The sequence below is a fragment of the Odontesthes bonariensis genome, chromosome 21 (assembly GCF_027942865.1).
Source record: "Odontesthes bonariensis isolate fOdoBon6 chromosome 21, fOdoBon6.hap1, whole genome shotgun sequence".
NCBI lineage: Eukaryota > Metazoa > Chordata > Actinopteri > Atheriniformes > Atherinopsidae > Odontesthes > Odontesthes bonariensis.
The window spans coordinates 15,401,275-15,428,970 of NC_134526.1; the positions used below are offsets into that span (position 1 = coordinate 15,401,275).

Consider the following 27,696-nt stretch of genomic DNA (forward strand, 5'->3'; position numbering starts at 1 on the left):
TGCAACTTTATTAAAGATTTTTGTTTTCATTGACATTATTATCAATATCGTAATAAAATTCCTCTAAAACAGGAGAACACCGCTATGTTGTACCAATTGGAGACTTTTACAACTCTAAAGTTCTTCATGTTCAACCACAGAACATGATGGCAGGAAAATATATTTTCATATAATATTTTTTTCATTGTGTATAACTTCTATATTTACCTATAATAAAAAGGCACTTGGAAAAAATAAAATACTGACATAATATCTCACAAATGTGCAAAAAGAATAACTTGGAACAGGCCTTGTGTGGCCTTAGTCTTATCATTAACCCTTTGTGCTACTCTGTGGCACTTCAAACAAAGACAGGTTGTCATTATGACACTGACCTAGTTAGTTCAATTTTGTGTCCTGGATCTCAATTCCATTTTTCATGACATTAAATGCGAGGGTTACTTTAACATCTCCAGGAGCATGTACCACTTTTATAATGTAAGTGTAAAAAAAAAACCCTCTAAATTCGGACATTTTTGCGATTGACAGTAATTTTCACAATTATACTTACTTCCCAAAACAACTGATGAAAATTGCTTTACACTGAGAATGAAATGTGACAGCATCCCCAAATCTACAAACTCTACAACAGGGAAAAAGTGCAGTTTATTACAGGCTGACCTCAAAGGGTTAATGGATCATACAGCTTATTTAATATTGAAAACGTGTGGACCCTGACAGGATCTGTGTCATATTCAGGTTTCTGCTGCCATTGATGAGTCTCTGTCCCTGGCTTCGACCAGCAGAGGAGAGACAGACAAACTGAGGAGAGAGAGGAGAGCCGCCACATCTGTGGGTTTCACAGTTGCTATGGAGACCATGTCTGGCTTATTTGACAACTGTTTCTGATGACTTCACATGCTAGACTTGTCCATTCATAGCGAGAGACTCTTTTGTGTGTGCATGCGGTTGTTGGAGGAAGCAGAAAAACAGGTGTGCTGTTCATCTCTGCTGTAACTCCTAATATACCTGCAGGCAGCCTGACATCACAACCTCAACTCAAAGGATTATATTTGTTTTGGTTTGCTGTTGATGTGGCTCTCTAGATTGTTGTGGCCTGTCTTTGTAGTGGGGAGGCAGGGGAGTTTAGCCATTTGGTTTTAATCTACTCAACAAAAAAAAAGAGGGCAGACAGAGTTCAATGGCCTAGTTTTCTGAAGGCTGGTGCGCCTGTGAGTGGCTGCCACACTGGGCACAGCACACGCGATGACTTCAGAGCTAAGAGAGCCATTTGCTGGGTACATGGCCAGATGGAGGGCTGCAGAACGGCACAGCTATCCTCTGCCTCTTTTCATCTTCTGGCACACAGCTCAGCCCTCATGTCTCCTTGTCTATTCACTTATTCATTCAGCCAAGCTTTTCAACTTGCTCTCACGCTATTCCAGTGCTGCCAGTCATTTCACAATTAAATGTTATTTCTCTAATCTAGCCTTATTTTTTTTTTCATTGAAAGATATTAACATTGTTTTCAAATCCAATAAACAAATAAAATAATTTCCTGTGGCAGTGCTAACTATAAAAAGAAACATTTTATGTCTATACGCTCTCCAAATTTAACACACCAATGTGCTCGTCAGGGAGGAATGTGATGTCATTTTGCCCACTGGATATGCACATAAATCATATTTACCCCCCAGGGCAGTGGTTCCAACTGTTTGGCTTGAGCCAAAGTATAACAGCATAATGTTTACTTGTAACATCTAATCACACTTTATGGCTTTAGTTTAGACATTTTAGCAGAAAAAGCATTGTTAAGCATTATTTAATGTCACGTAAACTAGGGGTTCCTTTAATTAGAGATTACAGATTTCATATTATCTATTGGACTTGGAAAATTAAATCAATGCTTTTTTTAAAAATAAAATAAGATTTAATTTGCCTATTTGTAAGTGACTAACTGGGGACGTTTTGTAGTGACACATGTTAACATTTTTGCCTTATTCACCTGTGGTGTCTCTCCTTAATTAAATATCTTGTTAAATGTTTTTTTTCATAATTTCTAACAACTTTCATGTATTCGAAGGGGTTTGAATTATAAGTGAAAGATGGCTATTTGAATGCATTTGTGTGCAATCCCGCCTTTAATTAACAGGTTACTTTAGATAGGAAAAAAACATTTGGTTAGTGATTTTCATAGAAGATTTGTAGATCCTCAATTTCTACGTCTTTTCTCCTTGTTGTGCTCTTTAATGGTTGCATTTAGTTTATTTATTAGTTGCGATTTTTCCCCATGTTAGATTTTTTTTTCTGTGGAACCATCAAGAGAGATGAGTTTCGGTCATATCAAACTACCCATTGCATCTAAATTGCACAGCTAATCGCAACAGGCGGTCATTAAGAAAACAAATATTAATTCAGTATCTTTCATATCTGAGCAGTGCCTTTATTAAAGTTTGCCAAAAAAATACTTTGAGTACTTTTAAACTAATTTATGAGGGGTAAAGTACATATCAGTCTTACTGAACAGCTAAACAACTTCCATAATTCAAGGGAAAATATTAAAACATCAAAAGTGACTCTAATATGAAAATAATTCCACCACTGCACTAACTTTTTTGATGTCGCAGTCATATTGAGATGCCTTTCACCGGAAAAATAAGTACAATGTATTTTTTTTAAAGGATAATGGATACAGGTGGCAATTTGTTTTTAAAAAAAGAGTTGAACTGACACAAAATAACTTAGCAACCATCCCATAAAAGTTGACAAAGAAATATCCCTTTGGTGTCCAAACCTGTAGTTGGTAGCCACTGCCCTGGAAAACCACCCAGATCTTTCCCTCTCTTCCTCACCTAACCTTCTTAAAAGACTCCTCCTCGACAGCAGAAAGCTGATTGCAGAGCAGCCATCGCAGAACACAACAAGCAACTTCAACATCACAAGAAAATGTCTCGTCAGCCAAAAATAATGACAAAAATATAAAACAGCGATGAGTGAATGGATCACCCTTTAAGAAAGAGTTGTGGAAATCGGAGATAGCCAACATAGGCAGATAGGAAGAGGAGAGAAGAGAGAGGAAAGTTGTCAGTCTCTTTATGGAATGTTTTTTGTGTTGTAATAATCCTCTCCTGCTCCCCTTCCTCTCCTATGTGGAAATGGCAGTCAGCATCATACATGCGTGAACAACACAAGCCTGGAAAGACCCCACATTAAAACCAAGACTTGCTAAAACACAGAGCAAGAACAAAACATTTTTCAAGAACCTTGACTCTAAAGTAACATTTCATAAAACGTGTATAGTTTGTAGTAAGTGCATGTTGACTGCTTAATCGAACCATGAGAAGTTTCCCAGAATGTTTTTTTCTTTTTTGGATTTATTTATTTATTTATTTGCCCCTTTGGACAGAGTAAAATGAGGCAGTTTGCAAAAGTGTGGCTTCCAAGTCAGTCCAGCTGTAAGCAGCAGTGAGTGCATCACACCCCCCTCTGTTGAACAATGGGAACATCCCACTAGCTCATCTCCAGGTATTTTCGGCACAGCAAGATGTTGCAGGGCAAAACTTCAGCTGACAAGTTCGTGTTGGACCTCAGCTGGACAAACATCTGTTTTTCACACAGCTGGTTTTGGGTTGTTTTAGTTTCGTAAAATAAAAGACAGTAGTGTTTACCACCACAGTGGCCCTTTCATACACCAACTGGCCGTGTTGATTTAATTACGGGAAAGCAGCTGGACAATCCAGGAGCAAAACAGTGCTAGTTCTGTGCATGAAAATTGGGATGTCTTTCGTGACCCACCAGAGGGGGGAGTCAGACACACAAGTGCCTTAAATTTCACTTTTGAAAAAGAGGAAGTGATGATCGATAAATGCCAGGTGATGTAACACTATTTGTCAGTGTTAAGATATCAGTTTGCTCTGTGTCCTAAAAGCCCCTCGTCTGAACACCTGGCTCACATTCTGGTGGACTAGGCTGGTCTGTGTTGGTCACCCTTCCCGAACTGGGGACAGATTGTCAAAAGTGCTCTTTCCCAATTTATGTTGTACTGGTGGAGCAAAGAGGTTAGCAGCAGTTTTGAGGTTTCAATACTATAACCGGTTCACACTATTAAGTGCTGTGTTTAGTTGATTTGTCTCCTGCACAAATACAAGACAGTCTTGAGTTCACTTGCTTTGGTGTGGCAAGCTTGTCTGAGTCATATTAATCACAGTGGCCTGTGAAAAATAGGTCATAACTTAAAAATCTGAGATATTTTCCTTTGACATGCACATTTGCCTAACTGTGAGGGCTTCGTTCATGGTATATGTATCTCACTGCTAAGCTGGAGGCATACTGTCAAAATACAGTCATATAAATACTTAATGATGAATGAGGACTTCTGTAAGAACACAGAGCACTAAGACTGTCATGTTTATGGTTCCTGTCCTCAGAACCAGCAGGAATGAAGAAAGTATAAAACAAGAAAGCAAAGAAGAGCCTATTGTAAAGCCCTGTGATACACGTTCCTGAACAGCCCCAAGTTTAGTTATCCAAAAATACAATAGGCTTGTGTTGTAAAGTTAATTCTTGTATACTGAAATCTTGAGAGGTTTCGATTGCAGGTTTAAAAAGTTTCCCCATTGCTTGCTCTTTTTCCAAACTCTCTCCTCAATGTATTATGCTTGATTTGATTGTGCAAGCCAATCCATATCACCTCTGACCACCCCTACCATCACTATGGCATGGACCCTCCCATCCCAACCCCCTGAGCTCTCCTGGAATGTATGTATGTATGTGTGTGTGTGTGTGTGTGTGTGTGTGTGTGTGTGTGTGTGTGTGTGCGCGCACGTGGAAGTGTGTGTGTGTGTGTATGTGTGTGTGTGTGTGTGTGTGTGTGTGTATATCAGTTAACCACAGCTGGCTTGAGCACCACAGCGCCTGGGGGTATGACCACCCAGGACAGGGGATCATGAGACGCTCCCATGGAAAGGTTTAGAACCCCCCCAGTCACCTCGTTCTCTGCTTCCTCTCCTCTGGCTTTCTTTGCCTGGTGACTCTGGGCTCTGCGCTCAGATGCGGCCCCCATCATCGACACCATCGGCAAGCCAAAGGCCGAGGAGGGGTACGCTTGGGAGAGCAGAGGGGACTTCGCCAGGCCCAGAGGGGAGCCATTGAAGGACAGGATGGACGTTCCTCCGAAACTGCCGGGAGAGGAGCTGGGGCTACCCAGTGTGCTGAGGTCCAGAGGCCTAGGACTGAGGGGGGACAATGGTAGGGCACTCCCAAGGCCCTGCAGAGCATGGCTTCCAAGAAGGGCAGCAGTTGCCCCAGGGATGATTATGTGGGCTCCGCTTACGTAGGACAACTCTGAATCCTTACCACCACTACTAAGAAGTGCTCCGTTCTGGTTTCCCTTCAGCAGGGAGCCCACCCCACCTGGGGAGCCCTGCTCCTGAGCCACAAAGTGGCCATGCGCTTTGATGTGCTTGCGCAGTGAACTGGGGTCTGTGTAACGCTTCAAGCAGCCCACCATCTTGCAGTAGTAGGGCTTGTCCACGTAGTGTGTGCGAGTATGTTTGAAGCGATCACTGGAGTTAGAGTAACGCTTGTTGCAGCCCTCATAAGGACAAATGTAGGGCTTTTCACCTGCAGTGAGGGGAGATTATCCAGATAAGAATTTATTTAAATCTTGCATACTTACAATAACAACAAATATATATATGTATATATATATATATATATATATATATATATATATATGCCTCTTCAAATAAAAGTCATTCAGGTGCCATTACTTGCTGGATGCTGACCACTGACCTGTGTGTGAGCGGTTGTGTATCTTGAGGTTTTCCAGGCGTGAGAAGCTCTTGTTGCAGGTGGGACAGCGGTGGGGCTTCTCATTAGTGTGAGTGCGAATGTGAATGAGCATTTTGTACCTGCAGGCCCAGAAGAAGAAATAAAATGAATTTCAGCATTTACCTCCTGAAATCGGCACTTGCACCTATGGAAATTATTTTCTCACCGAGCATTAAACCCCCTTCCCTTGCGAGCACAGCCCTCCCAGTGGCAGCAGTACCCAGAATCCTTCTCGGGTTTTACATGGAAGTCATTGACATGGTCCACCAGGTCTTGTAGGGAGTCAAAGAGCAGATGACACTGTAGGAGGTAAAGGCATTTCAAATCAACTTTTTCAGAAGAAGATTTTTTTTTATTTTTGTGAGGATGTTTCAATCTGATTCTGGAGTTTACCCTCTTCCAGCGACAGGCCAGTTGTTCATCTGCTGAAAGATCAGGAGAGGCTCTCTTGTCGCTTGTCTGGCCAATGAACATGGAGGATGGCAGGTGAAGTCCTGACCCTGATCCAATTGGCACAAAAAATTGAAGTGCCTGTGAGAGATGAGAATTCTGATAAACAAACAAGAGGATAAAGAGAAAATGTTTATCAAAGTGCTGAACGCCTAAAGATAAGCATGCACAAGTGTAATATTAGCTCATGTTAACTATGGTGTGCCTCAAAAAAAGTTGAAAGGTGAAAATACACACAAATTAAAGGATGGGTGTGTGTTAGTTTCTAAAAAATACACTAAAAAAAATATTTAAAGTTGTTCTAATTAGCCGTACAAATTCTAATGCTGCACTGGCATACCTGAAAATAACCATCAGCTGAATAACAGCTGCCGATGGTCTAACTGACTGAGAAATAAGTCTTTCTTCTTTTCAGTGGAGTGCTTATTCTCATCTCCTTCTTCAAAAATCCACTCCATTTTTCTTCTAGTAGCTACCCGCTGCGCGCTACAAAACCTCCCTACATCCCTGAGCTCGGCATGAGAGCGGTAAGATTCATTGAACCTCCGCTGGGGCTCAAAGAGCTAATGCACCGACTCACCCACCCACACAGACACACACACACAGACACACACACATAATCTGTGAAACAAGCAGAAAACAAAGAAATTCTAAATTAACCTTATTTAGGATATGAAACTATGGGAGCTGAGACAGAGAGAGAAGAGGGCTGCTGCTATGTCAGAAATATGTATGCAATAAATTTGATAAAATGAGACCAATTCCCTTCACTGCCCTGTGCCTCTGCGTGCAAAACTATGTGAGCTCCTTTGTGAGGCGTTGTAGGGGAGAGACCATGAGTGCATGCAGTACGGAAAGTGTGAGAGACGACAGAGTAAGAGGGAGCGATAGTGACCTATCTATGTCCACATGGGATAAGTGTGTAGCAGAGGGCCCTGGGGGGGGCTATATAAAACACAGTGGAGCACAGGAAGGATGAATGGCCCCAGCCATAATGTCTCAATTCAATTGCATGGGAATTGAATTAGGCGGCATGAGGTCTGCGTGGCTGTAGTTTGTCTTAAATCCGATTATACACAAACACACACACACACACACACACACACACACACAGACATACGCATCATACCAGCGGGGCCACTGAGTGCAAGTTGCACAGACAGAGGCATTTGTCTTGACACAAGATGTGTTTGATAAGAGCTACCCCCCTATAACACACCCACTGAGGCCTCCTACCCCTTGCATAACACAATTCCCTTATGCGAGTGTGACACAACCTGACATTGCTCCTGATTTGCTGAGTCACTTTTTGCAAGTAGACAATGATGTGAAGCCGCTCACTGCAGCACTAAAAGATAGTGTTTATTCTTCTAAAAAATGTAGAGGTTAAGGAAAGAAGGAAAGCAATTGGGGGAAATTAGAGATGTCAGTGGACAAATAAAAGCTGGAGAAAGCTATAGTGGAATATCTGCAGAGGTTTGTTTGCTTTTCCCTATGTGAACTTAGTGTGTGTTACGCTCACCCCTGAGGGGACGTAGTTGCCATTAGTCATTTCTGGAGAGCTTGGGGTGTGGCGGGAGGAAGGAGACATGCTCAGGTCCACTGCAGGGGGAGTTGGGGTGTCTGTTCGATCATGCGGGACCACCTGCACACCTGAGAAGACACACACCTGTTGCAATGACCCCCATCTTGATTGATCTCTTTGATAGATAAGGATGCCATTCTGCTCCAGACTATCTTCTCAGCGCTGAGGCTAGCCTGACGGCTTCATTAGTTCATCTTTGCTTGGTCTGGCTTTCTAAAATACCTGAGTGCGGAGATGTTGGTGAGGCAGGCTCTATGACTGCTGTCCCATCATCTGCCATATGGAGTTGGCGGACTTGCTTGGGGTTCAGCGGTGAGTGGGCAGCTCTGTCCTTCCCAGTGACCCGCCGAGGGAGTTTCAGATCCAGGGGCTCATCCAGGGACAGCATGACTGCAACCCGCTGACCTGTGAACTGCGCATACAGGTACAGGTGGAAGTGTTAGTCTGTGTTTATACAATAAAAGGCTGGTTCACTGTTAATATACTACGGCAAACAAAAGCTGTGGTTCGCCATGGTTCATTATTGTTGCAACAAGGTTTGAGAACACATAAAAAGCTTGAAATTTGCATCATATCTGTGTCTTAACTTTTTTTTAATCATCTTCCTTAAAATGTTGAAAAAATGTATTTTCTTTAACTGAATGACTTTTCGAAATGAGTCCTGGTATCACTAAAATTTTGCCCAAACATTTTGATTTCATAGTAATGAAATACAAACAAATGCCTTATTTCAAGAAAAAAAACATGACAGAAAACATAGAACAGGTTCTCAAACCTGCAATATTTCCCAAATGGATGTTGAAATAATCTCACATTCCACAGCCCCACAGGGTATGAAGCACTCTTGGACAATGGTAAACCGACCTCAATCAAACTGAGACACTGAGTAAGGCAAAGAATAATAAACACACACAAACACACGGTGAGAGCTCAGTGACCCCCTTCTCTTTTTCCACCCTGACCTTTACTCACACACTCTTCCTGAGGAATTTCTACAATCCAATCCAGATGGTCGCCCCCACCGCCTGGCCTGGCCTGCTTCACCCCACCCCTTAGCCAGTCACTGGCCTTTGCACCCTGTCGCATCAGCTCCCCACTACAGTCCATCCCCATCCCCCACAGTGTGCACCTTCAGAGCCGATGGACTCATCGGCAACCCTGCGGGCCTTCGAGCCCAGCTGTACCCAATCCATCCACCTCCTCCCTCGTCTTAACACGTTGATCTCTGAACCCAGCCTGAGGGTTGCAGGCAGGATGCTTCATGTAGCTGTCAATTTGAGTTCCAGCAAATCCCCAAAATGTTGACTTTGATCATAGTTTGATCACACAAATGCAAATGAATGAGAATTTTTTATTTTTTTCAATATCCATGGTCTACTGCTTCACACATCCAAACGATTCTAGTACAGTCCTGCTGAATTAAAGCCAAGCTATCCATTGAGCATAATGGTTTAGGGTTCACTGCTCCTGCTCAGCAGGCACACAAGAGCACATCTCTTCAAAGCAATTTCCAGCTACGCAACGCAGTAAGCAGAGTGTCCAGAATTCCAATTCCTAGTGTACATGTAATACACAATAAACTGAGATTCAGACACAAGCACACATACTCGCAGAACACACGCATGTGTATGGACTTACACACACACAAGTAATTAATCAAACTGTAATTTCACAAATTGATCTGTCCTCCCTATTTCACACAAATGCTGACACACTCATAGAAGCCACAGTTAGTAGTGAATGGTGAGCTTTGAGAGCAACTGGCCAGCAGCCACATGAGAAGGCCTTGTGTCTGGGAGGCGTGGAGCAGGGAGGTCACCAGGTTCACCATCTCAACAAGGGATGGCCACCAGCTCTCACACACACATCTATACACACAGCCGGGAGGGTGGGAGGGGATGTAGAGACTCAATCAGCCAAAGATAAAAGGATAATAATGCGAACATGTACTGATGCGAACAGAGGATCATCCTGTATATGCACACAGAGCAGCATTATGCTGTTATCAGTGAGATCTCATAGTGATGCAAATATAGACACTCATGTTCATCACATGCAATAAAAAGGAAACATCTTTGATTTTTAATGTGATTGTAGAGAACTGACCACATGACCAACAGGTGGGTAGTTTAGTTTTATTTGACATAAAAATACCAACCTGTAGACAGCAGAAAAATAAAGCACACACATCCACACAAACATGGATTTACCTTTGGAGAGAGGCCTTTTACAGAAAAAAGTCATAACATAGAATTCAAAAAGGTCAACTCTCACTCCTTCAGTGAGAGGTATGCCTAGTTGCTGTTTCCATGTGAGCATCTCCTTTGATTTTGTCCTATAACACCTATGTTCTTACAGGTCAGAGGCTTGTTGTGGTGTAAAAAAGACAGGAACAGCAGGATTCTCTGTTTATCAGTCAAATAAGGTTTTCCTCCATGCTTGATTTGCTACAAATATCCACTTTCACATGAACAAACCATGTAGAGATTAAGCTCTTTGTATTTTCAGCCACGTTTGTATTGTATTTTAATAAAAAAAATGTGTTATAGTAAAAAAATTAATAATAATCATGTGACATGATAAATAATATGGACCATTTCATTGGTTAAAAGGCAGCTAGATTGTGTAATGATAAGGAGCTGGTCAATGGAATCTGTTATTTGGACAACAGTTCTATTAACTGTTAAAATGAACCTGTTAATATGAATTATAGTGAATAGGAGCCTTCTTTAAAACTGCAGATAAACACCACGTTTCTCCCCTCTGTACTGGCTGCGTATGACTAACTCACTGTAACTCCTTACACACATGTTGCCAAGAAATTTGGCTTTATTGTTTGGCAAAAGCAGCAGCAGCAAAAAAAAAAGAAAAAATAATCTGTCATTCATTTTGAATGAGTAAAAGCGTGCCGACCAGGAATCAGCTTAAACTCTTTCACAAATCCTGCTCTCATCCACTGCAAGCATAAACATGAAAATGGTCTCCTGTCAGCATTGTAATTCATGCTATATGGATCAAAATACTCTTTCACTTTACATAACCTTCTCCAAACAACAGCCAAAGCATCCTAATAAGCCACACTGCATAGTATCATTCAACTTGCTGCTTTTCGGGGAAATACCGGTTTTAATTTGGTAATGTGTTGCAACATCTTAACTACATATAATGCAGCTCTAATTATCGCTCAATCTCAGTGGAGTTGACCAGGACAAGTCCACATTAATCAGTTCCCACTTCTGAATTTCTATTCAGTTCCAACTCTCGTGATTATTTCTTGATGGAAAAATAGCAGAGACTCGGCTGGGAAGTGACTCACTGTGTGTGGATCTTGGACTGCACTTACGGGATCTCGACAACATCTTCCAAACAGCCACATTCACTGAGAAGGGGCTTGTGGGAAATATGAGACAGAAAAAAAAAAGACAGGGCAAAGGAGAGAAAGAATGATGCAGGAAGGGGGCGAGGATGACGTCCTGCGAGTGTGATATGTGAGTGTGTGTATAAAGCTCCGTGGCGGGTGGCTGTGAAGTTTGGGGAAGGGGTGTTGGCTGGCCTCTTTGCAGACTTCCTTGCTCCTCCGTGGGGTCGACAGCGTCTCTGAAAGGCGGCATTGTCCCTCTCTGGGCCCTCTCTTCTCTCTCGCAGAGTAAACACTGACTACATCAGCTGAACGGGTGGGAGCCAGGATGACTGCAGGGGCCATAGCAAGGATATATGAGGGTGAGGAGGAAGTGGAGAGGAAGATTCCTCAAAGAGAGGCTTGTGTGTGTCCTCTTTAAGAACCTCATCACCTTTTCCCCTCCATGAATCTTTTACACCTGAGTCCCAAATTGTCAATCCAAGTCCCCTGCAGGAAGTGTGTGTCTGTGTGTTTGTTTGAAGAGTGAGGTTTGGTAAAAGATGTTGTGAAAGGTGGGATGGTTAAAGAGTGAGGCTGCACAGGAGGGCATCAGGTCAAAGGAGGGCTACATGTTTCAACACCTCTGTGTACTGAGGCTCAGCTCAAACGAGTCATTGCTGACCCCGTTCTGACTGCCTGATCTTTAGCCTGATCTGATCTGAGTTTTGTACAGGGAGGATAGAGTTTCAACTCAGTCTGCTTCGTCTGATTGGGCTGAAATGAGATCAAATAACGAGCATCGCAAAATGTAACTGTGCGGTATAATATGATTATGGTACAGGGCATAAAATCGCATTGTGTAATATTTTGCATTCAGTAAGGCTTTTAGAGGGCGAGAGAATGTGTATGTGGACACATTTTGTGCGACCTCCTCTGAGGTCGGCTGTAACTTAATCTCCCTCCTGCTGTGACCCTGGGAGGTGGTTTGTAGGAGGTAAGCCATCTCTCTCCAGGGCTCTCTGCTCTCTCTCTCTCTCACACTCTTTTTTTTCTCCCTCGCACATGCACACACATAAACAGAGACCAACTGAGACGAGATAGCAGCATTAAAAACACAGAGCCTTGGCACTACGCCTCGTTTTCTAATAGTCTGGACACAAGCCCTCACCAAGTACCACAAGAGTAGTATACTTTCTCTTTTACAGAAAACAAGTCACCATTTGAGAGTTTTAGGGAGGTACAAACAAAAATCTTTAAAAACAAATTTGTTTGCAGTCTGTTTATATACCATCATGTATTTCCTGACAGGGCTTCACAATAGTATTCACCTTCAGGACTGACCACAGTTGTGAATTCATTGTGACCTAAGGCTTCATTTAAAAAGGTTTTTCTGTAAAACTAAAAACTGTCTACAAATACTTTTTATTTTTCGGCTTCAGAAGAAAATAGAAACATGAAATGAATCCTATTTCAGAGGTTAAACCTTCTGCTTTTATGGTAAATTACTGACTTTGTCCTCATTTTGATCATTATTTGAAAAAGAACCTCATATACCAGTATGTATAGGATTGTCTGAAGTACTTAAGAGTAGTTAGTATCTTACCTGAAGTGGACAGTATTCACTGCACTCTCATTTTAGTTTGGATTTTGGATGGGCGAGACCTGCTAACTGCTGCCCAAACCTCAAAAATGTCATTGCATTTCATAATGTGGATAATCACACTACATTTCCTGAAACTAAAGAACAACTATTTTGCAATGGACCATGTTTCAGCACAGATGTAGCTCTGGTGGCCCAGCAGCAGTTAGCTTGTCTTGTCCATCAGAATCACCATCTGTCTCTCCAAACTGAGAGTGTGCCGACCACGAGCTACTGCAGATAAGAAACTAACTACGGTTAATACCCTCACACAATACAAACACTGTTACAAAAAGTTGGGATACAATGTTAAATGTCAAAAAGAAAATATAATGATTTGCAAATCACTTAAACTACATATTTTGTTGAGAATAGTAGAAATATATTCGATATTTATTTCAAATGTGATGCCTGCAGTCAGAAATGTTGGGACGGTGGCATGTTTAATGCTGTGTTACATCACCTCTTCTTTCAACATTCTGGCTATTTGGGAACAAAGGACACTAATTCCAACCTCGTTTATTTAGCTGTCTGATGTAAAGTAATTGATTTTCAAAAACAAAATTCAAATTTTGTTTGGTCTGACCAAGGGGCAGTCTTCCACTTTGCCTCCATCCATCTTAAATGAGCCCTGGCCCAGGGAAGGCACAGTTTTTTTTTCTGGATCTTGATTGTCTTCGTCTTTGCATAGATGAGTTTTAACTTGAATTAGTGGATGCAACGATGGACTGTGTGGTTTCTTCCTTTGTTTTTTGTTTTTTTTTATGTCAGAATGAATTCACTTTTCCAGTCTGCTGTTGCCTCTGTCTGAACTATGTGAAACATATATAAAAAAAATAGGGTTCAAATGCTTTCTAAATGCTTGCATTCTTTCCCAATATTCAGTGAAATGGGGTTGTGACATCGGATGAAAAGTGAAAAGAATTTCATCAGTCAGGATATTGCTTTGCATTATATTCAAAAGTCTTTTTATTATTATTATATGTTTTTTCCATGAGCGAACTGTCAAGAGCATGTTTCAGCTGGAATATGCAGCTCTAAAAAATGCTGTTCATTATATCTGTTTTTTTTTTCAAAATTAAATAAAGCAATTTCGCTGTCAATGTGCCACTATCAATTCACTCGTATCAATATTAGGACAAAAAAAATACAATCAGGACTAATCATAATAATGCATTTTTATTTGGGTGCCTTTCACAAAACTTAAGGACATCTTACGATTTAAACAAGCAATTAATCAACTTATTTCGAATTATAAAAAAGGGGGGGAAAAATCAACGCATCTATAAATTTGATAAAGAGAGAAGGTGAGGTTACGTAGCATAGGTAAAGTAAAAACGGTGGGTTTTAAGGGAGGATTTAAAAGTAGGAAAAGACATAATGGTACGTATGGATAGCAGAAGACAGATCCAGAGTTGAGGAGCACTATGGCTACAGGTTCGCAAGCCCATCGTGGGCATATGGGCAGACAGACTTGAGAGCTGCCATTGAAGTTGTTTGAATATAGGTGTGATGTGTTTGGTAGCTAAGGTTCGAGAAATATTATGGCAGCAGAATTCTGAATTTGAGCTGAAAGTAAATCAAGTGAATATTCTGCCATATCCAATAAACACATCTCCAATAACTATATATCTCCTGCAAAAATATTATCATAAGTTTTGTAATTCTGTGGTTTGGCAGTGATGTGTAAAGAACCACAATCAGTCATGTCTCGGCCTGCTGGTGTTTTTATCCATCAGGTGGAAAGGACAGGGTCAAAGGTAACAGACTGAGGTGTGGGTGTGGTGTGACCCCTGATCTCTGACAGCTGGGCATTACATCTGCAACCAGGCCAAGAGGAAATAAAAAGTGTTGGATCTTTTTCGAGCAGGCTCACGTGCCCAATTCTCTGTGAATAGGATTTAGCTGATCAAAGTGTTTGGATTCTTCATCGTTAAGTGATTTACAATTGCAGTTTTCCTTAATATAATATGTTTTGTTTTTTTTAATCAAATGACAGCATCTCATTCAGAATTGGTGCTTGCTTTGCTGTTGATCCCACCTTTGCTGCTCCTTCACCCTCCCTACCTGCATACCTGATTGGACTGGTGCTCCAAAGCTGTGCTGAAATAAAGCTCTGGCAATTAAGTGCATACAGTTTGTTTATCAGGGCAGATGTGTTGAGCTTCTTGGTCCAAGTGGCTTGCTACTTGTTCCACTTTATTTGTCCTGTGTTTCAATTAACTGGTTGTTGCTGTATGGCTTCCATTTGAGAGGCTGTAAGGCATTCTGTACAGCCATCGTATGCATAGTTTGTCTGTTAAAGTTTACTTTCTGTTGAGACATTTGTTTAAACTGCTTGGAATAGGGCCCAACTTGGTTTCTTAGATGCACCCAAAGTTAACTTTGCTTTGTTAGATTCACAAGGAGGAGGGGTGTTATCTTAATGTAAAAATGTTTGCTTAATGAGCAATTTATTGACCTTTTTGTGATATTAGAATTATCTACAGTAATTTGACTGTGTACATATCCGATTATTTTTGGCTATTTTTTATTATTTTATTGGCATGTCGGCCCTGATTTTTAATCCCTAAATAATAAATGACTTTTTTCTAAACCAATTCCACCTAAGTTTAATCTTACTTCCTTTTTTACTGTACACAGCTGGGTTATAACAACAACTGTGAAAATGACTAGGGAAGCTAGCTCAATATCAAGTCTTTAATTAATTTTTTTTCTATTTGGAGAAACATTAAAAAAAAAAAAAGACCCAAGTATAATCACTTATTCACTCCAAGTTGTGTCATGACTGACGTGTCTTGAGGTAATAACCACTACTGACCTCACTCTTGCTGGCTCATACACCCTCCCTCCCACCAACATCCACCCCCATCTCATCCTCTGATGGATCACTCAATACACAAACACACGTTCAGCTGAGAGATTTCTTTTTTCCTGCTTCTGTTGTCCGCAGCCAGCCGCCTCCACAGACAGGAAACCTCAGTTTCCACTAGTCCTTCTTTGGGCCTCTTATTCCCTCTTTCACTCTTTCTTTCCTACTCTATTATTTGCCTTAATTTTTCTCTCATATTCACGGTTCTCTTTCCCCTGTAAGTTTGTTGTTCTCTTTTCCTTTCTCATCTCATTCTTCTCTGACCCATAACACTGCACCACTCTCTAGTTTTTCAAAGTAATTTACCGGATTCACACCCTTTCCCCAAAAAAAAAAAACGGATTCGTATTAAAGATCTAAAACAGGTTTCACTAAGCTCAGTTGTTCATGTTGTTCATTCAAATCTCTATCCTTCCTTTTTAAACCCTGCAGCAAACACACAGGATCTTAGACAGGATTATGTAATAGCAGCATGCATGGAGCCCCTGGGGAAGGGCTATTGAGGAAAGAACAGTTTGAGGAGTTCTGGAGTCACTTATAGCTGGAACGCCAGAAAATGGTGACATGTGCATTAACGTGCCTCAAAAGGAAGAAAAAAGCACAAAATTGCCACTTCAGTATTCCAAAAAGAAAACAGGAATACATTACCAAGGAATAAAATATAAAAATCTGTTTAAGATACAAAGAAGGAGAGGAAAGAGAAGATCTGAGACCAAACAAGGAGCAGAGGAGAAAAGAGTGAGTAAGAAAGGAAGGGTAGAAAAAGGGAGGGATAGATGAAGTGAAGTACGGAGAGAGTGCAACAGGAAGCCTCTAAGCGAACTACTGATGGCCTCCAGCCAGAGCTTTCAGACACGGAGGAATTCCAGGCAGAAGGCAGGGAGGGAGGGAAGGTGCCAGGAGGGAGGGAGGGAGGCACAGAACGAGGAGGGCGGGTCGCACTTGTGGTCTGTTGTCAAACGGAGACTGCTACAAGGAAAAGGAAGAGCACATGCTTAAAGCAATAACTAAGTGCTTTAACATCAGCATTTATGTTATGATACAAAACTTTGGAGCATTCAAGATTTCATAAATCATAGGAAATATATTCCAATATTTACTAACAGCAGTTTGTATTTTTTTCTATTTGAATTGCAACTATATATCCACACAGGAATAAGAAAATTGTATGATATGTTTAGATATCAAAAAAATACATAAGCAGTAGAATTAATGTAAAAGGCCATGATCAGAATAAAGACCTAAAGACAAGCCTGAGGTTAAAAAAGATGGAGCAATGGAAAATACAATACAAATACACTCGACAAGTTCTTAAGAAAACTGGCATTTTCAATATCATTATTAACGATAAAGTTTTTTTTAGCACTCCATATCACAACATTTTACAAGAAATAAAATTGGTTAAAGTAAAATTATCTATTTTGAAAAAAGTAATCACCATATTAGTTGGAAACAGTTAGTCAGAGCCCAACATGCAATATAATGGGCATACATTGTGGTTTCATATGAAGGACTTTAAAGCTAACAAACACAATACATTAAAGCATTTTTAACCTGGGTGTAGCCCTTTGTGCATTTCTAGGGCAAGACCACATATGTCGCTCTCATACTAATGTGTATGTATACTGATGAAGAATGCGAAGGGTTTTGAAAGATTGCGGTTTTTTTGGCTCCTATAGTTGGCCAATCAGTGGGTTAGAAGTAAAGTTTAAAAAGAAAAGGTTTAATTATGTGTACAAATAATGTTCTCTAAATTGAATCAAACCTGAGTCTTACTGTCAGCTCTTACAGCTATAGTATGTTCCTTCAGGGGCTTTATATCACAGACAGACAAGACTATGTGATGTATTTGGAATAAGCCTTCATATTTCTAATTTGCTTTAAAACATTCCATTCCATCTAGTTTGCCATAAAGTCAGATTAGGCCATGACTGATCTATAAAAAGCCATCTGACTGAGATTTCGTATTGTGTCTTTAAGCCTTATGAGTTGCTAAACCAGAGATTATCACACAACATAGACCTGACTAAACTCTTGGTGGGATGGATGGATGGTTCAAGAAAATAAGGCATTATTAATCAGTGTAAAAAGCTAGTATTTTATCAACTGCAAACACATTTTTTCTCTTTGTGTTTTTAATCCTGCAATTCATTAGAAGTGTAGCAAGTGAGTTTCAGTGTGGAAACATCATCATAATGTTCTTATTCTGTGTTAAAAGCAATCTTCTGAGCTTTTTTGACATAGCAAATGAACAGAAGAGGCAGGTATAGCCAGAGAACTTGGCTCAACAGTGGCACTGGACTTGGAAACCCCCCCATCCCACCACACCCCATCCTTAGTCAATTTATTGGACTTCTAGTAGTTGGTGTATGACATTAGCGGTGATTGAGAGCCCACGTGCAGTAACATGTGTTTTCAGTCACTGGTTTTGTTTTTCTCCCACCAACTTGAACTCAAAATCAAACGGGCTAAATGAGTTTTTAAGAAATCAAAAGAGTTTGAATCTAAACTGTATCAGAACAGCAATCTGTGGCAATTTATCGATCAGAGGACGATTGCTCTGACTCTCTGATAACCGTTAAAGCAGACCACCTATCCAACACTGAGGCTTATGGTACTTTACACAGAGATACCAAAGGCTTTGAAGAGGGGTGAGTAATGTTACAGTAACGTGGGGCATTTCACAACATCGCTGTTTTGTAGTGCAGCGAAAGGCAACAGGAACCAATGAACGCAGCATGAGGCCTACAAAGCAAGCGTGAGAAGAAGAGAAGAGAAGAGAATGCATTCCCTCCAACCCTCACTCCTCATCTTTCCTCACCCGCACCTTCGATAAATAAAAACTTGCCACATCTCTGTTCCCTCTTGATTTCCTCTTCACCTGCTGTAACTACATCCCTGTTGCCTGTCATCTCTCTCTCTCCACTTCCTTTTCCTCTCCTTTATCGACTCCCCTCACGTGTATCTCTTTCTGTTCTCTTCCCCACACCCCCCTTTGCTTTTCAGTCCATTCCTGTGGCCCTCTCCCCCCACAAGCTGTGATGCAATCCTCCGACTCCTGCGTGCAATCGCAGGGTCTGGAGTTGGCTCCTTAGCCAAGCAGGGGCGTCACCACGCCAAGCTCAGTAGGAAAGCAACAGGAGAGGAAAGAAGGGAGGTAGGGAGAAGAGAGAAAAGTAGGAATGAAGCCAATGAGGGAAGGAGGAAAACAGTCTGAGGCTGTGTGAGCCAGCGGTGGGTATATAGTAAAAAGTACCATCATAAAAGTTTTACAGTTTGTGCTTGTTCATGACCAAACTTTGGCTAAATGTGATTTTGTTTTGTGTGCATGTGATGAGGTGTGTGCAGGGCTGTTGTAAATCTCCTTAAATGTAGTGAAAGACCTTTTGCAAGCATTTGATTCTTGATGATCAAACAACACAATGTCCCAGCTCCCGTCCTCTCATCAGCCCACAAGCCAGCTGTGTCTTTTTTGCTGGAATTGCTGGATGTGTGTTTCGGAAGTGATGACTCTCCTCCCACACTGAACGCTGTCATTCCATTTGACTCACACCAATATTAGCATTATTGCAGTATGAAATGCAAATAACATTTCTAGGGGTGGCATTCTCATATTAGCTCGTAAAGTCAGGACTTCTCCTAACAAAATTTCCTTTCCTCCATATTTGCTTGGTGTGGCAGTGCCGATAACACACATGCAAACTGTGAAATTTTTCGATCTTAGAAGGCCTCTAAAAGTTCTTACTTTGAAATGTTTTTGTGCAGACGTGCATCGGTGTATATTTCCAAACACGCCTCACACACATACCACACAAGAACTGCCAAATTTGAAGAAGCAAGCCTCCCTTGAAGGCAGCAAAAGTGAGCACAAGGTCAGGTCAGGAATGCAAAGCACTGGCACCTGCCTAAATCTTTAAAATACCAGCTTCACTCAACACACAAAAGACTGCTGGCCACTCCCTAAAACACATTTAAGGATTTAAACCTTTAGAGAAATGACTTTAGTTCAAGACTAAAGAAAAGCTGCAAACAATAGAATGACAAGATTTATGGACGTATATATCACTGAAAAACATAATTTAGTTAAAAAGTATCTTCAGTTAAACCCAGTAGGATATGTTTAAAACCCAGAACCAGTCCTAAGGCACTGGATCAGAAGAAATGAGACACGGTCTGGAAGCCTCTCAGTCCATGTCTTCCCCCCTCTCTCATACGACTGACAACAGGCTAAGGGCAGTTTTTAAAGGTATGACATGTATGTGGAAACTGCAGTACAGTACTGATAATTGGCAAATCTGAATTCAGCTCCAACTGAAGGACAATATGAACAATTTGCTGTGTAACAACTTCAAAGAACAGAATAGGAGGTATGGGCAAGCACAGTGCGTTCACACGGAGGCACACTCGCTGTGCAGCTCCAATAAGGCAGCATGTGTACAAACATATACACTTGTGAGCGGCATGCTGGCTGTGTGCTGTAGAGTTCAGACCAGTTCAGAGTACTGTGGTACCGCTCCAGCTTTGGGAAGGGTGCGTCTGTCTCACAGTCATTTCCTGGACGGGGATATTATGGCACCACACGCATGAGAAACAAACCCCTTTCACATTTACACACCAACCAACCAGAGCCACCTTTTTTTCATGCAACTCAATAAGGCAAGGTTGCATCGTGAAATCTCTGGGAAGCAGGTCTTCTTATTCAATAGCCAGGGTAATATGATCCTGACAACAACTTTATGCAACACGGCCTCCGGGAGGCTGGAGGCAAGGCATGAGGGGGGGGAAGCCTGTGTCTGCAGTCTCATATCTTTTCTACTTTTTCACCCTAGATATCGTGGATGGCCACTCCCAATCTGCAGAGAAGGCTGGGTGACACCTGTGCAGTAACCATGCAGAACAGGAAGAGCAAAGGGGGGGGGGGGGGCAGATGTGCTGTGGACGGTGTGTATTTGTCAGCATGTCAGTCTACATTCCTAGTTTGTTGTATATAGAAAGAGGAGGGACAGGGCAGGCAGTCAGCTTCCTAAACCAAAGCATATTGAAAAGAGAGGAAAACAGGAAGAGGGGAGAAATACAAAACAGAAGAGAGCAATTTGTAAACTAAGAGATGTAAAGAGTGTTTGCGTGAGTGTTATGGGGGCCGAGCATCAGCAGGAACTCCTGCTACTTTAAATTTGGGTGTGTCCCTTATAATGTCAGTCATACCTCCATTTTAGCCCTTCTGCCTCCCTCTCCTGTGATCACACATATGCATGTAAACACAAAGCTTGTGTTGTCTTTTCCTCATGAAGCTCTACCAACTTAATGGCAGCGCTGTGTTCTCCCTCCTCACATGACGAGCCTGTTTTCTCTGAGAAACCCTCCACCCTGCGCTCCCAAACCACCCACCTTCCTCCACGGCTGGCAAAAGGACAAGGTCAATATGACAGTCTTCTCTCTCTTCTCTTTGTCTCCCTTTGTCTCAGTCCCTTTCCCTTCTCTCTGTGTTTCTGTGTTCCCGCTCAGCTAAGTGACAAGCTCCACCCTGCAGCTTTCATCTTTTGCAGCTCCATCCAAGAGAAAGAAACTGCAAAAGAGAGCAGAGAGACAGATGCAAAGGGACAGATGGGGGACGGCTGAGATGGCGACAGACAGAATTGAGCATAATGCTGTAAAATGGAGCAGCACTAAACTCTTGATTTAAATGTGTTGACACATCCAATTTGTGCAATCTGTTGGAGACAAGCATCAGAAGGATCTGGAGCTGATTCCTCTTTTCATTAGGGGAAATTCGCTAAACATCAACAGCTAATAAATGTGCTGAAGACTAATGCAATCATACAGAAAATTGTCAATTCTTGGGAAGTATGAGCCAGTGAATGAATCTTAATTAAAGTTGAAGGTCAGGATGACACTCATGCCCCTACTCTTCTGTTCTGAATCAATACTGACATTTAGAATCAAATTAGGAATTGCTCGTTATGATTGTCAGTTATGGAGACAAAAGCAAGGACGTAGTTTTAAGATAGTCACAGACAATATTCAAGATGGCCACTGAAATGTACTTTTAGCCCACAATTAAAAACAGTGAGTCTATTTCTTCTAAACATCTTCATTCTGAATAAGTCTCAAAATGCAACCACAAACTTAAAACGTTTCCAAATTACATAAGGCTCTTTCATAAGAAAAAAACAACCCTGGTACATGTGAATTAAATCAGCGCTGGCAACATCTCCAAACACCATGGAGAAGGTAAACACTCACAGGCCAAACTTTCTTTTTCTCCCCCTGTTCTTTACTGCATGTATAAGATGAAGAATGTCTTATATAATGTACATGTCGTTTATGAAGCTGGGGGGCTCATGGAAAGAAGAAGAAAACATGAGGGAGGGAAGGAGGGGCAAAGGGAAGAGAAGAGGAGTTAAACATGAGAAGGGAATGGAGTCTCTGGGAGTTAGGGATGGGGGCAAAGTCTGGAAGCTAACTGACAGGATTGGATATGCCCAGACAGAAAGCCAGGCCCAGGTCCAGACTTGAGAGCCTTATTTGAATCTAAGAAATGCCTCACCCATCTTTCCTTCATGCTCTTCTCTTAAAAAGTAAAAAAAAAAAGAGACGTTGACCATCAATCCCACTCCCCGTCTCGCCCTTCCTACTAAGCTACGCCTCGACCCGTGCTCGAGCCCCATCTTTTCAGACTCCTCATTTCTTTTCTTTTCTCTTCAAACAAACAAACGTGCACAAACACACCCCAGCCATACTGAACTACTGTGGTGCTATTTAGGATATACTAGAGAATCCAGGGTGTTAACCGAGCAAGTAAATAATAATACAAACCAGCTGTGTCTCTACTTAAATTGCAGTTCTGTAAGCATTTTACTCTACAGCTCACAGCTCCCTGAACTGAGCTGCATGATATCTAAAATACTCAAGTTAGATTTTCTTCTACTGTCGGCTAAATATTAAGTATCAAAAACAAATATGTAAAAGAGGTGTCTAGCATGTCTTAACCTCATCAAGAGTGCCCTTCTCCAGACCCAGTCTGCATTTGATCTGATGAGCTTTGCAAGCTGAAATTCTCTCAGGATAGAAATACTGAGCTGGTGGTGCAAAAGGCGCTTTACAGGGAATGGGAAGAGGTAGGGCGGAGTAGCTGGAGTGAAGCACTGAGTTGTCTGTGTTTATTTTGGAAATGCAGCCCTGCAGGCTTGCAGCACACAAACTGACTCCTCGTCTTAACCATGAAAAAGCTAAATCTCCGCACTCATTCGAGAGGTCCCACACAGGTGATGTCAAGAAAAAGGTGTAGATAATGTATCCCAGTGGGGACTAATTTAACCCACCCTGGGGACCAAGGAATGGTCTGCTCCGGGAGGAAACAGCGAGGCCGTGAGGTGATTAGTGGTTACAGTTTAACTGGAGAAAAATGCATGGTGTGTGAGCCACACCGACCAGGGAACAAAGTGGTATGCAGCGGCGTCTTTCAGTTTGCAAGTTGGAATGAGTCAAGTTCTGTATCCGCTCCGTCTATTCTTAATGTACAGGTCCAGGAATCTGACCATCGACCCACAAAGACTAGGCAAACAGCAGTTTGTCACTATACTGGCATATGGCAATGATTAGTGATAAGAGCTTTTGTGGAAAAAAATGTAAGGTTCTGATATGGCACACAAGTCAATGATAAAGTAAGTCATTTGTATAAACACTATCATGGCTAATCCCTTACAGAGCATAATTTTCTTAGCAGTTTTAAAACCCAAAAAGTGACAATGAATGCTAAGCTATAAATCTCATGCTCTCTCCATCTTACTGCAGTCAGGGGACAGATGGCCTCATCTGGCAACACAGTCCATGTCCTCAGACCGTTTCAGCTCAAACATTGGTGAAGGGATTGGATTGGGGATCCAATGGAATTGGATGTGCAGCTCCACCAAAGAGACATAACATACCCAAACAATGGTTGCATTTAATCTTTTGAGCATCCCAATGTATGACTCACAGAGCTGGCCATTCTAGCGCCATCGACTGTCTCAAAGTGCAACCACAGAACCGACCAGCCCATCATGGATATCTAAAATATAGCAGCTGGCATCGCTGTGAAGATTAATGCAACAGTGTATCAGGTGCCTTGTTTTCACAGCATGCTGTGTCATTCACTGACCACTGTAATCCTCCCTCTCCTGCTGCTAAATTGCCTTTCAGCTTGACCGTAATCCTCAGCAGCTACGGCACCCCACTGTGATATTAATTCAAACACTCAAACTGGCTCTACCAGTTTGTGTAACCTAACTTCTCACTTGCTGGTAGCGATCCTCCACAGTCTCCCTCTAAATATTTTTTTGCGGCCTTGCATTGCAAAGCAAAAAGAGAGCTTGTCTTATTTAGATTATGAATGAAATTTGCACAGAAATTTGCACAGAAATGTGCACCGAACTGCACAAAGCAAGAAGTAAATTAAATATGCTTGCCCTTGTATCATATGTGGTACACTTTTATTAGCCTGGTTTAAAATATTGAGCACTATAAGTGGGCCGTGGATTCCCAACATCCCTCAACTGCATGCCTCCTGGTTGCTTTCTGACGCAGGAATAAGCCATTAGGGTCCACCGTTTCCATTACAAACCAGCTGCCTTTCCTTCACTGTTTTGGACCTCAGCTGAATGATGTCACGCAGTTGCAACATGGGGCCCAATCTCAAGATGCATGGAAAATTGGGGAGGGGGGTGACAACACCACGAATGATTTGATTTCAGGGACCAGCAGGGTGGAAAACCTGGTCCACTGGTGCATTAATTACAACAGAAAACTCCAGTTGGTGTCAAACCTGTAACTCTAACCAGAACTCTTTGCAAACTGCTGCTGCCAGCTAGCAGCTGTCCCAGTATTACATATGGACAAATGTATACCGCAAAAAGTCTGCCAGCACAAGCACACACAGAGCCTTTGAGAGTGGAGTGCCACCACAGAGACACACAGCTGGAACCCTGCGGACATCTGGCTTATCAGTGCAGATGAGAGCTTTTTCTCTGCTGTAACTAAAAGCTGAGAGCGAGTGGCGTCAACTGAGTAACCAGTGCCGATGGTGATAGATGACTCTCTGACTGACCTCAGACTCTCTCTCTCTGATGAATGTTATGGTTGACCTGCAACTGAACTGATCATCAGCTGATTGGATAAACAATGCACTGAGCAGACTGTGGATGTGTGGAGCACCTGTGTTCACAGTTCAGAGAAGGTTTATGGATTAAATAGCTGGGCCCTGCAAGAGGGAAGAGGAAGAGGGAATCAAAGTTCTTCCTGTGCCCAATCTCACTGCTCCGCTTCCCCACATACTTTCAGAGACATCCAGTAGGCCAGTGGCCAGACCTCCTCCAGTCTCTCAAACTATCTGTGTGACAGTTTCTCTCATGCACCCACACAATATATTGTTCATGAAATACCTCACAATCACCTTGGAAATATGCAATCATCCCACTCTGATCCAAAATGCAACTCTCGCCCCCGAATGTGCCTCGATCTGCATTGTGGCCTAATGCTTTTTAATGATCGGGCCTTATTCCCCTCCAGCACAGACTTTGTTAGGCCTGCCTTGGCAGGGCTTGGCTCTCTCCCCTGGCATCTTCTGGAACAATAGGCCCATGGGAGGCAGCCAATGGGGAGAAGGTCCATGGCAAACTCAGCCCCAGTGAGCACACAATTAGGCATAGGGACAGAGGAATTGCTTAATTGGAGGAAAATAGCTCTTTATTCAGGCCTCTCTGCCTGCGCTCATCCTTGCCCCCTGTACCACATGCCTGGCCTCATAGAACTGGGCTGAACAAAATTGATAAAGATGTCAACACTTAGTCCAAATGATCAGTTCATGTGTAAAATGTACTTAAACTAAGGTTATTAAGCACAAATCTGCTTTTGTGATAGAGAACATAGACAGCAAACACTGATGTTAAGTCATAGCATGGTTAGTGTCTAGCAGCGCTGCTATAACATGTGATGCGCTTTTACGAGAAAATATCATCAGAATGGCATTTTGAAAATGAATGGATGTGGAGGTTACAGTTGACCCATCTTCTTTGTTTACCAATACCATCACTGGTCAAAGTGACCGCAGTCTGCAGACGTTGAACTCTTTATCAGATGCTGTGACAAACATCAGTGAGCTCAGCACAAGCCCGTATCTTGCACAACAGCTGGCTGAGCTGTGATGTGCGCCACTGTAGGGCAGGATTTGTGACAATGCTCTAAAAAATGTCTCTCGGGGTTAAGAAGGAATGCTGGTTGAAGAGATAATGTGCACTCGTGGAAAAGGTCGCCCCCATGCTGAAATAGGTACTGACACGTTTTCTGCGTAAATGGTAGCTACAAATACAGCAGGCTGAGGCACGTCCGCCACGACTGGCCTCGGACATGACAGTCCGGGGAGTCGGAGCTGCAGGATTTGTGTGCACCGCTGGAGAGACTCTGAAAATAGGTCACTGCCCTTCTTGAACTCGTGCAGTTTCTCACATTGCAGGAGAGAGCGCTCACACCAGCATGGACACGCATGATAATGTACGCAATATGCATAATAGACATGCAAGAAAGAACTGCTCCTGGCTTACCTTACAGCGAAAACGCCGTGGATGTGACCGAGATGTCTTCGGTTTGGTCCACGTCTACCCGGAGACAAACTTATCAAGTCCTTGGCTTTAAAATGCGTCGGTGTCAAGTGACTCCTTGTCAATTTGTCGCTTTTTCTTCGATAAAAACGAAAGAAACAGGTGACACGTCTTGAAAAAAAATATTACTAGGTGTTCGGAGAGGCGGTCTGTTCCCAGACCATTGTCAGGATTATTTCTAAGCTTGGAAAAATCAAACATAAACTCAAACCCAGCGTATGTGACAGCTGGTTGTTCAAATAAAGACTAATGTGTTGGTTGACAGCCTTGTCTCTTGTCGTAGAATGATATGTTGCATGCTATCATACCATTGAAAACCCGTCAAAAAGTGTAAACACCCGAATCCATAGGCTGAACTGTTCCTGCTAAGGAAAAACGGAGCTGTTTTGCATCAAAAAGCGCAAAGGTAATTTCTTCTAAAAATTCAAAAGCGCATCGCTTAATGGCAACGCTGGTCAAGTGGGGGTTTCCTATGGGTGGTCGTGGTTCTCCTGGGAGGGGGGGGGGGGGGCAGTTCAGACAGAGGGATGGTACGAAGTGGTGGATAGGAAAGATAGGGCGGGTTGGCGACGGGGTGTGGGATTGAGGAGGAGGACCGTCTCCTTCTTCTTCGGTGCTTTTCCAGATGCCGAGGTAAGTCAGTTTGCTTTCTTTTAGCGCAATTATCCCCGTATCGCTTCTTTTTGATCTCCCTCTGAACACTCGAGGAGACGCTGAGTGTTGATGGTAGTCTCCCCCGCCACCGTCTGACGTGCACAGACAGCCGCCCGGAGCCCAGCAGCCAGCCCGTCAGGACCAGCCCAGAGGCTGCCAGCTCAGCGCATGCTTACTGCTCCGCCCATCCACCATGGGCAGTCCCCGGCTTTTCTCCAAGCTCTCCCCTTCTCCTGTGTGTCCTCACGGTCATCTCTCCGCCTCAGCTCCCCAACAACAACATGGAGACCAACACCCCTCTGTCTTGTGGTCTTGTTTAATGTTTGCACACAGCTTTGCTCACTTTGGCGTCCACCTCTCCCCGGCAGGATGTTCTAAAACGATCCGATATGTGTTACATTATGCAAAAGTTCAGTGCTGTCAACAGCCACATATTATACTCAGGAGGACATTCGCTACAAAAACTAACAAGTGAAAGTAAAAACAGAATTCAACTGCATTAATTTCCGGCATTTACTGTATTATCATTTGTAATATTATTATTATTATTCCTGTGAATTATATTCATATCTTCAGGTGCTTGCCAGACAGCTTTGGGTATTCATAAGACTTTTTCTTCTTCTACAGATGAGGACCTTCCTTGATCACATTATATTCTATAAAATGTTATGCCTGCTTAAAATTACTCGTAAAATTTCAGTTATTGAGCAT

The 27,696-nt window shown here is 42.3% G+C and overlaps 1 protein-coding gene across 2 annotated transcripts; it reads right to left on the reverse strand.

Moving 5' to 3' along the window:
* Positions 1-27,230, reverse strand: glis2b (GLIS family zinc finger 2b). 2 transcript variants are annotated; one of them, XM_075454864.1, is made up of 7 exons: positions 26,275-27,230; positions 8,069-8,258; positions 7,784-7,914; positions 6,205-6,342; positions 5,978-6,111; positions 5,773-5,891; positions 1-5,601 (listed from the first exon to the last, which is right to left on the reverse strand). In XM_075454864.1, exons 2-7 carry the CDS (start codon positions 8,232-8,234, stop codon positions 4,859-4,861), a joined length of 1,431 nt encoding a protein of 476 aa, XP_075310979.1. In that variant the 5' UTR covers positions 8,235-8,258; positions 26,275-27,230; the 3' UTR covers positions 1-4,858. The 2 variants fall into 2 exon arrangements, with proteins under 2 accessions (XP_075310979.1, XP_075310978.1); XM_075454863.1 differs by having other exon boundaries at positions 6,205-6,360.
* Positions 27,231-27,696: the final 466 nt, after the last annotated feature.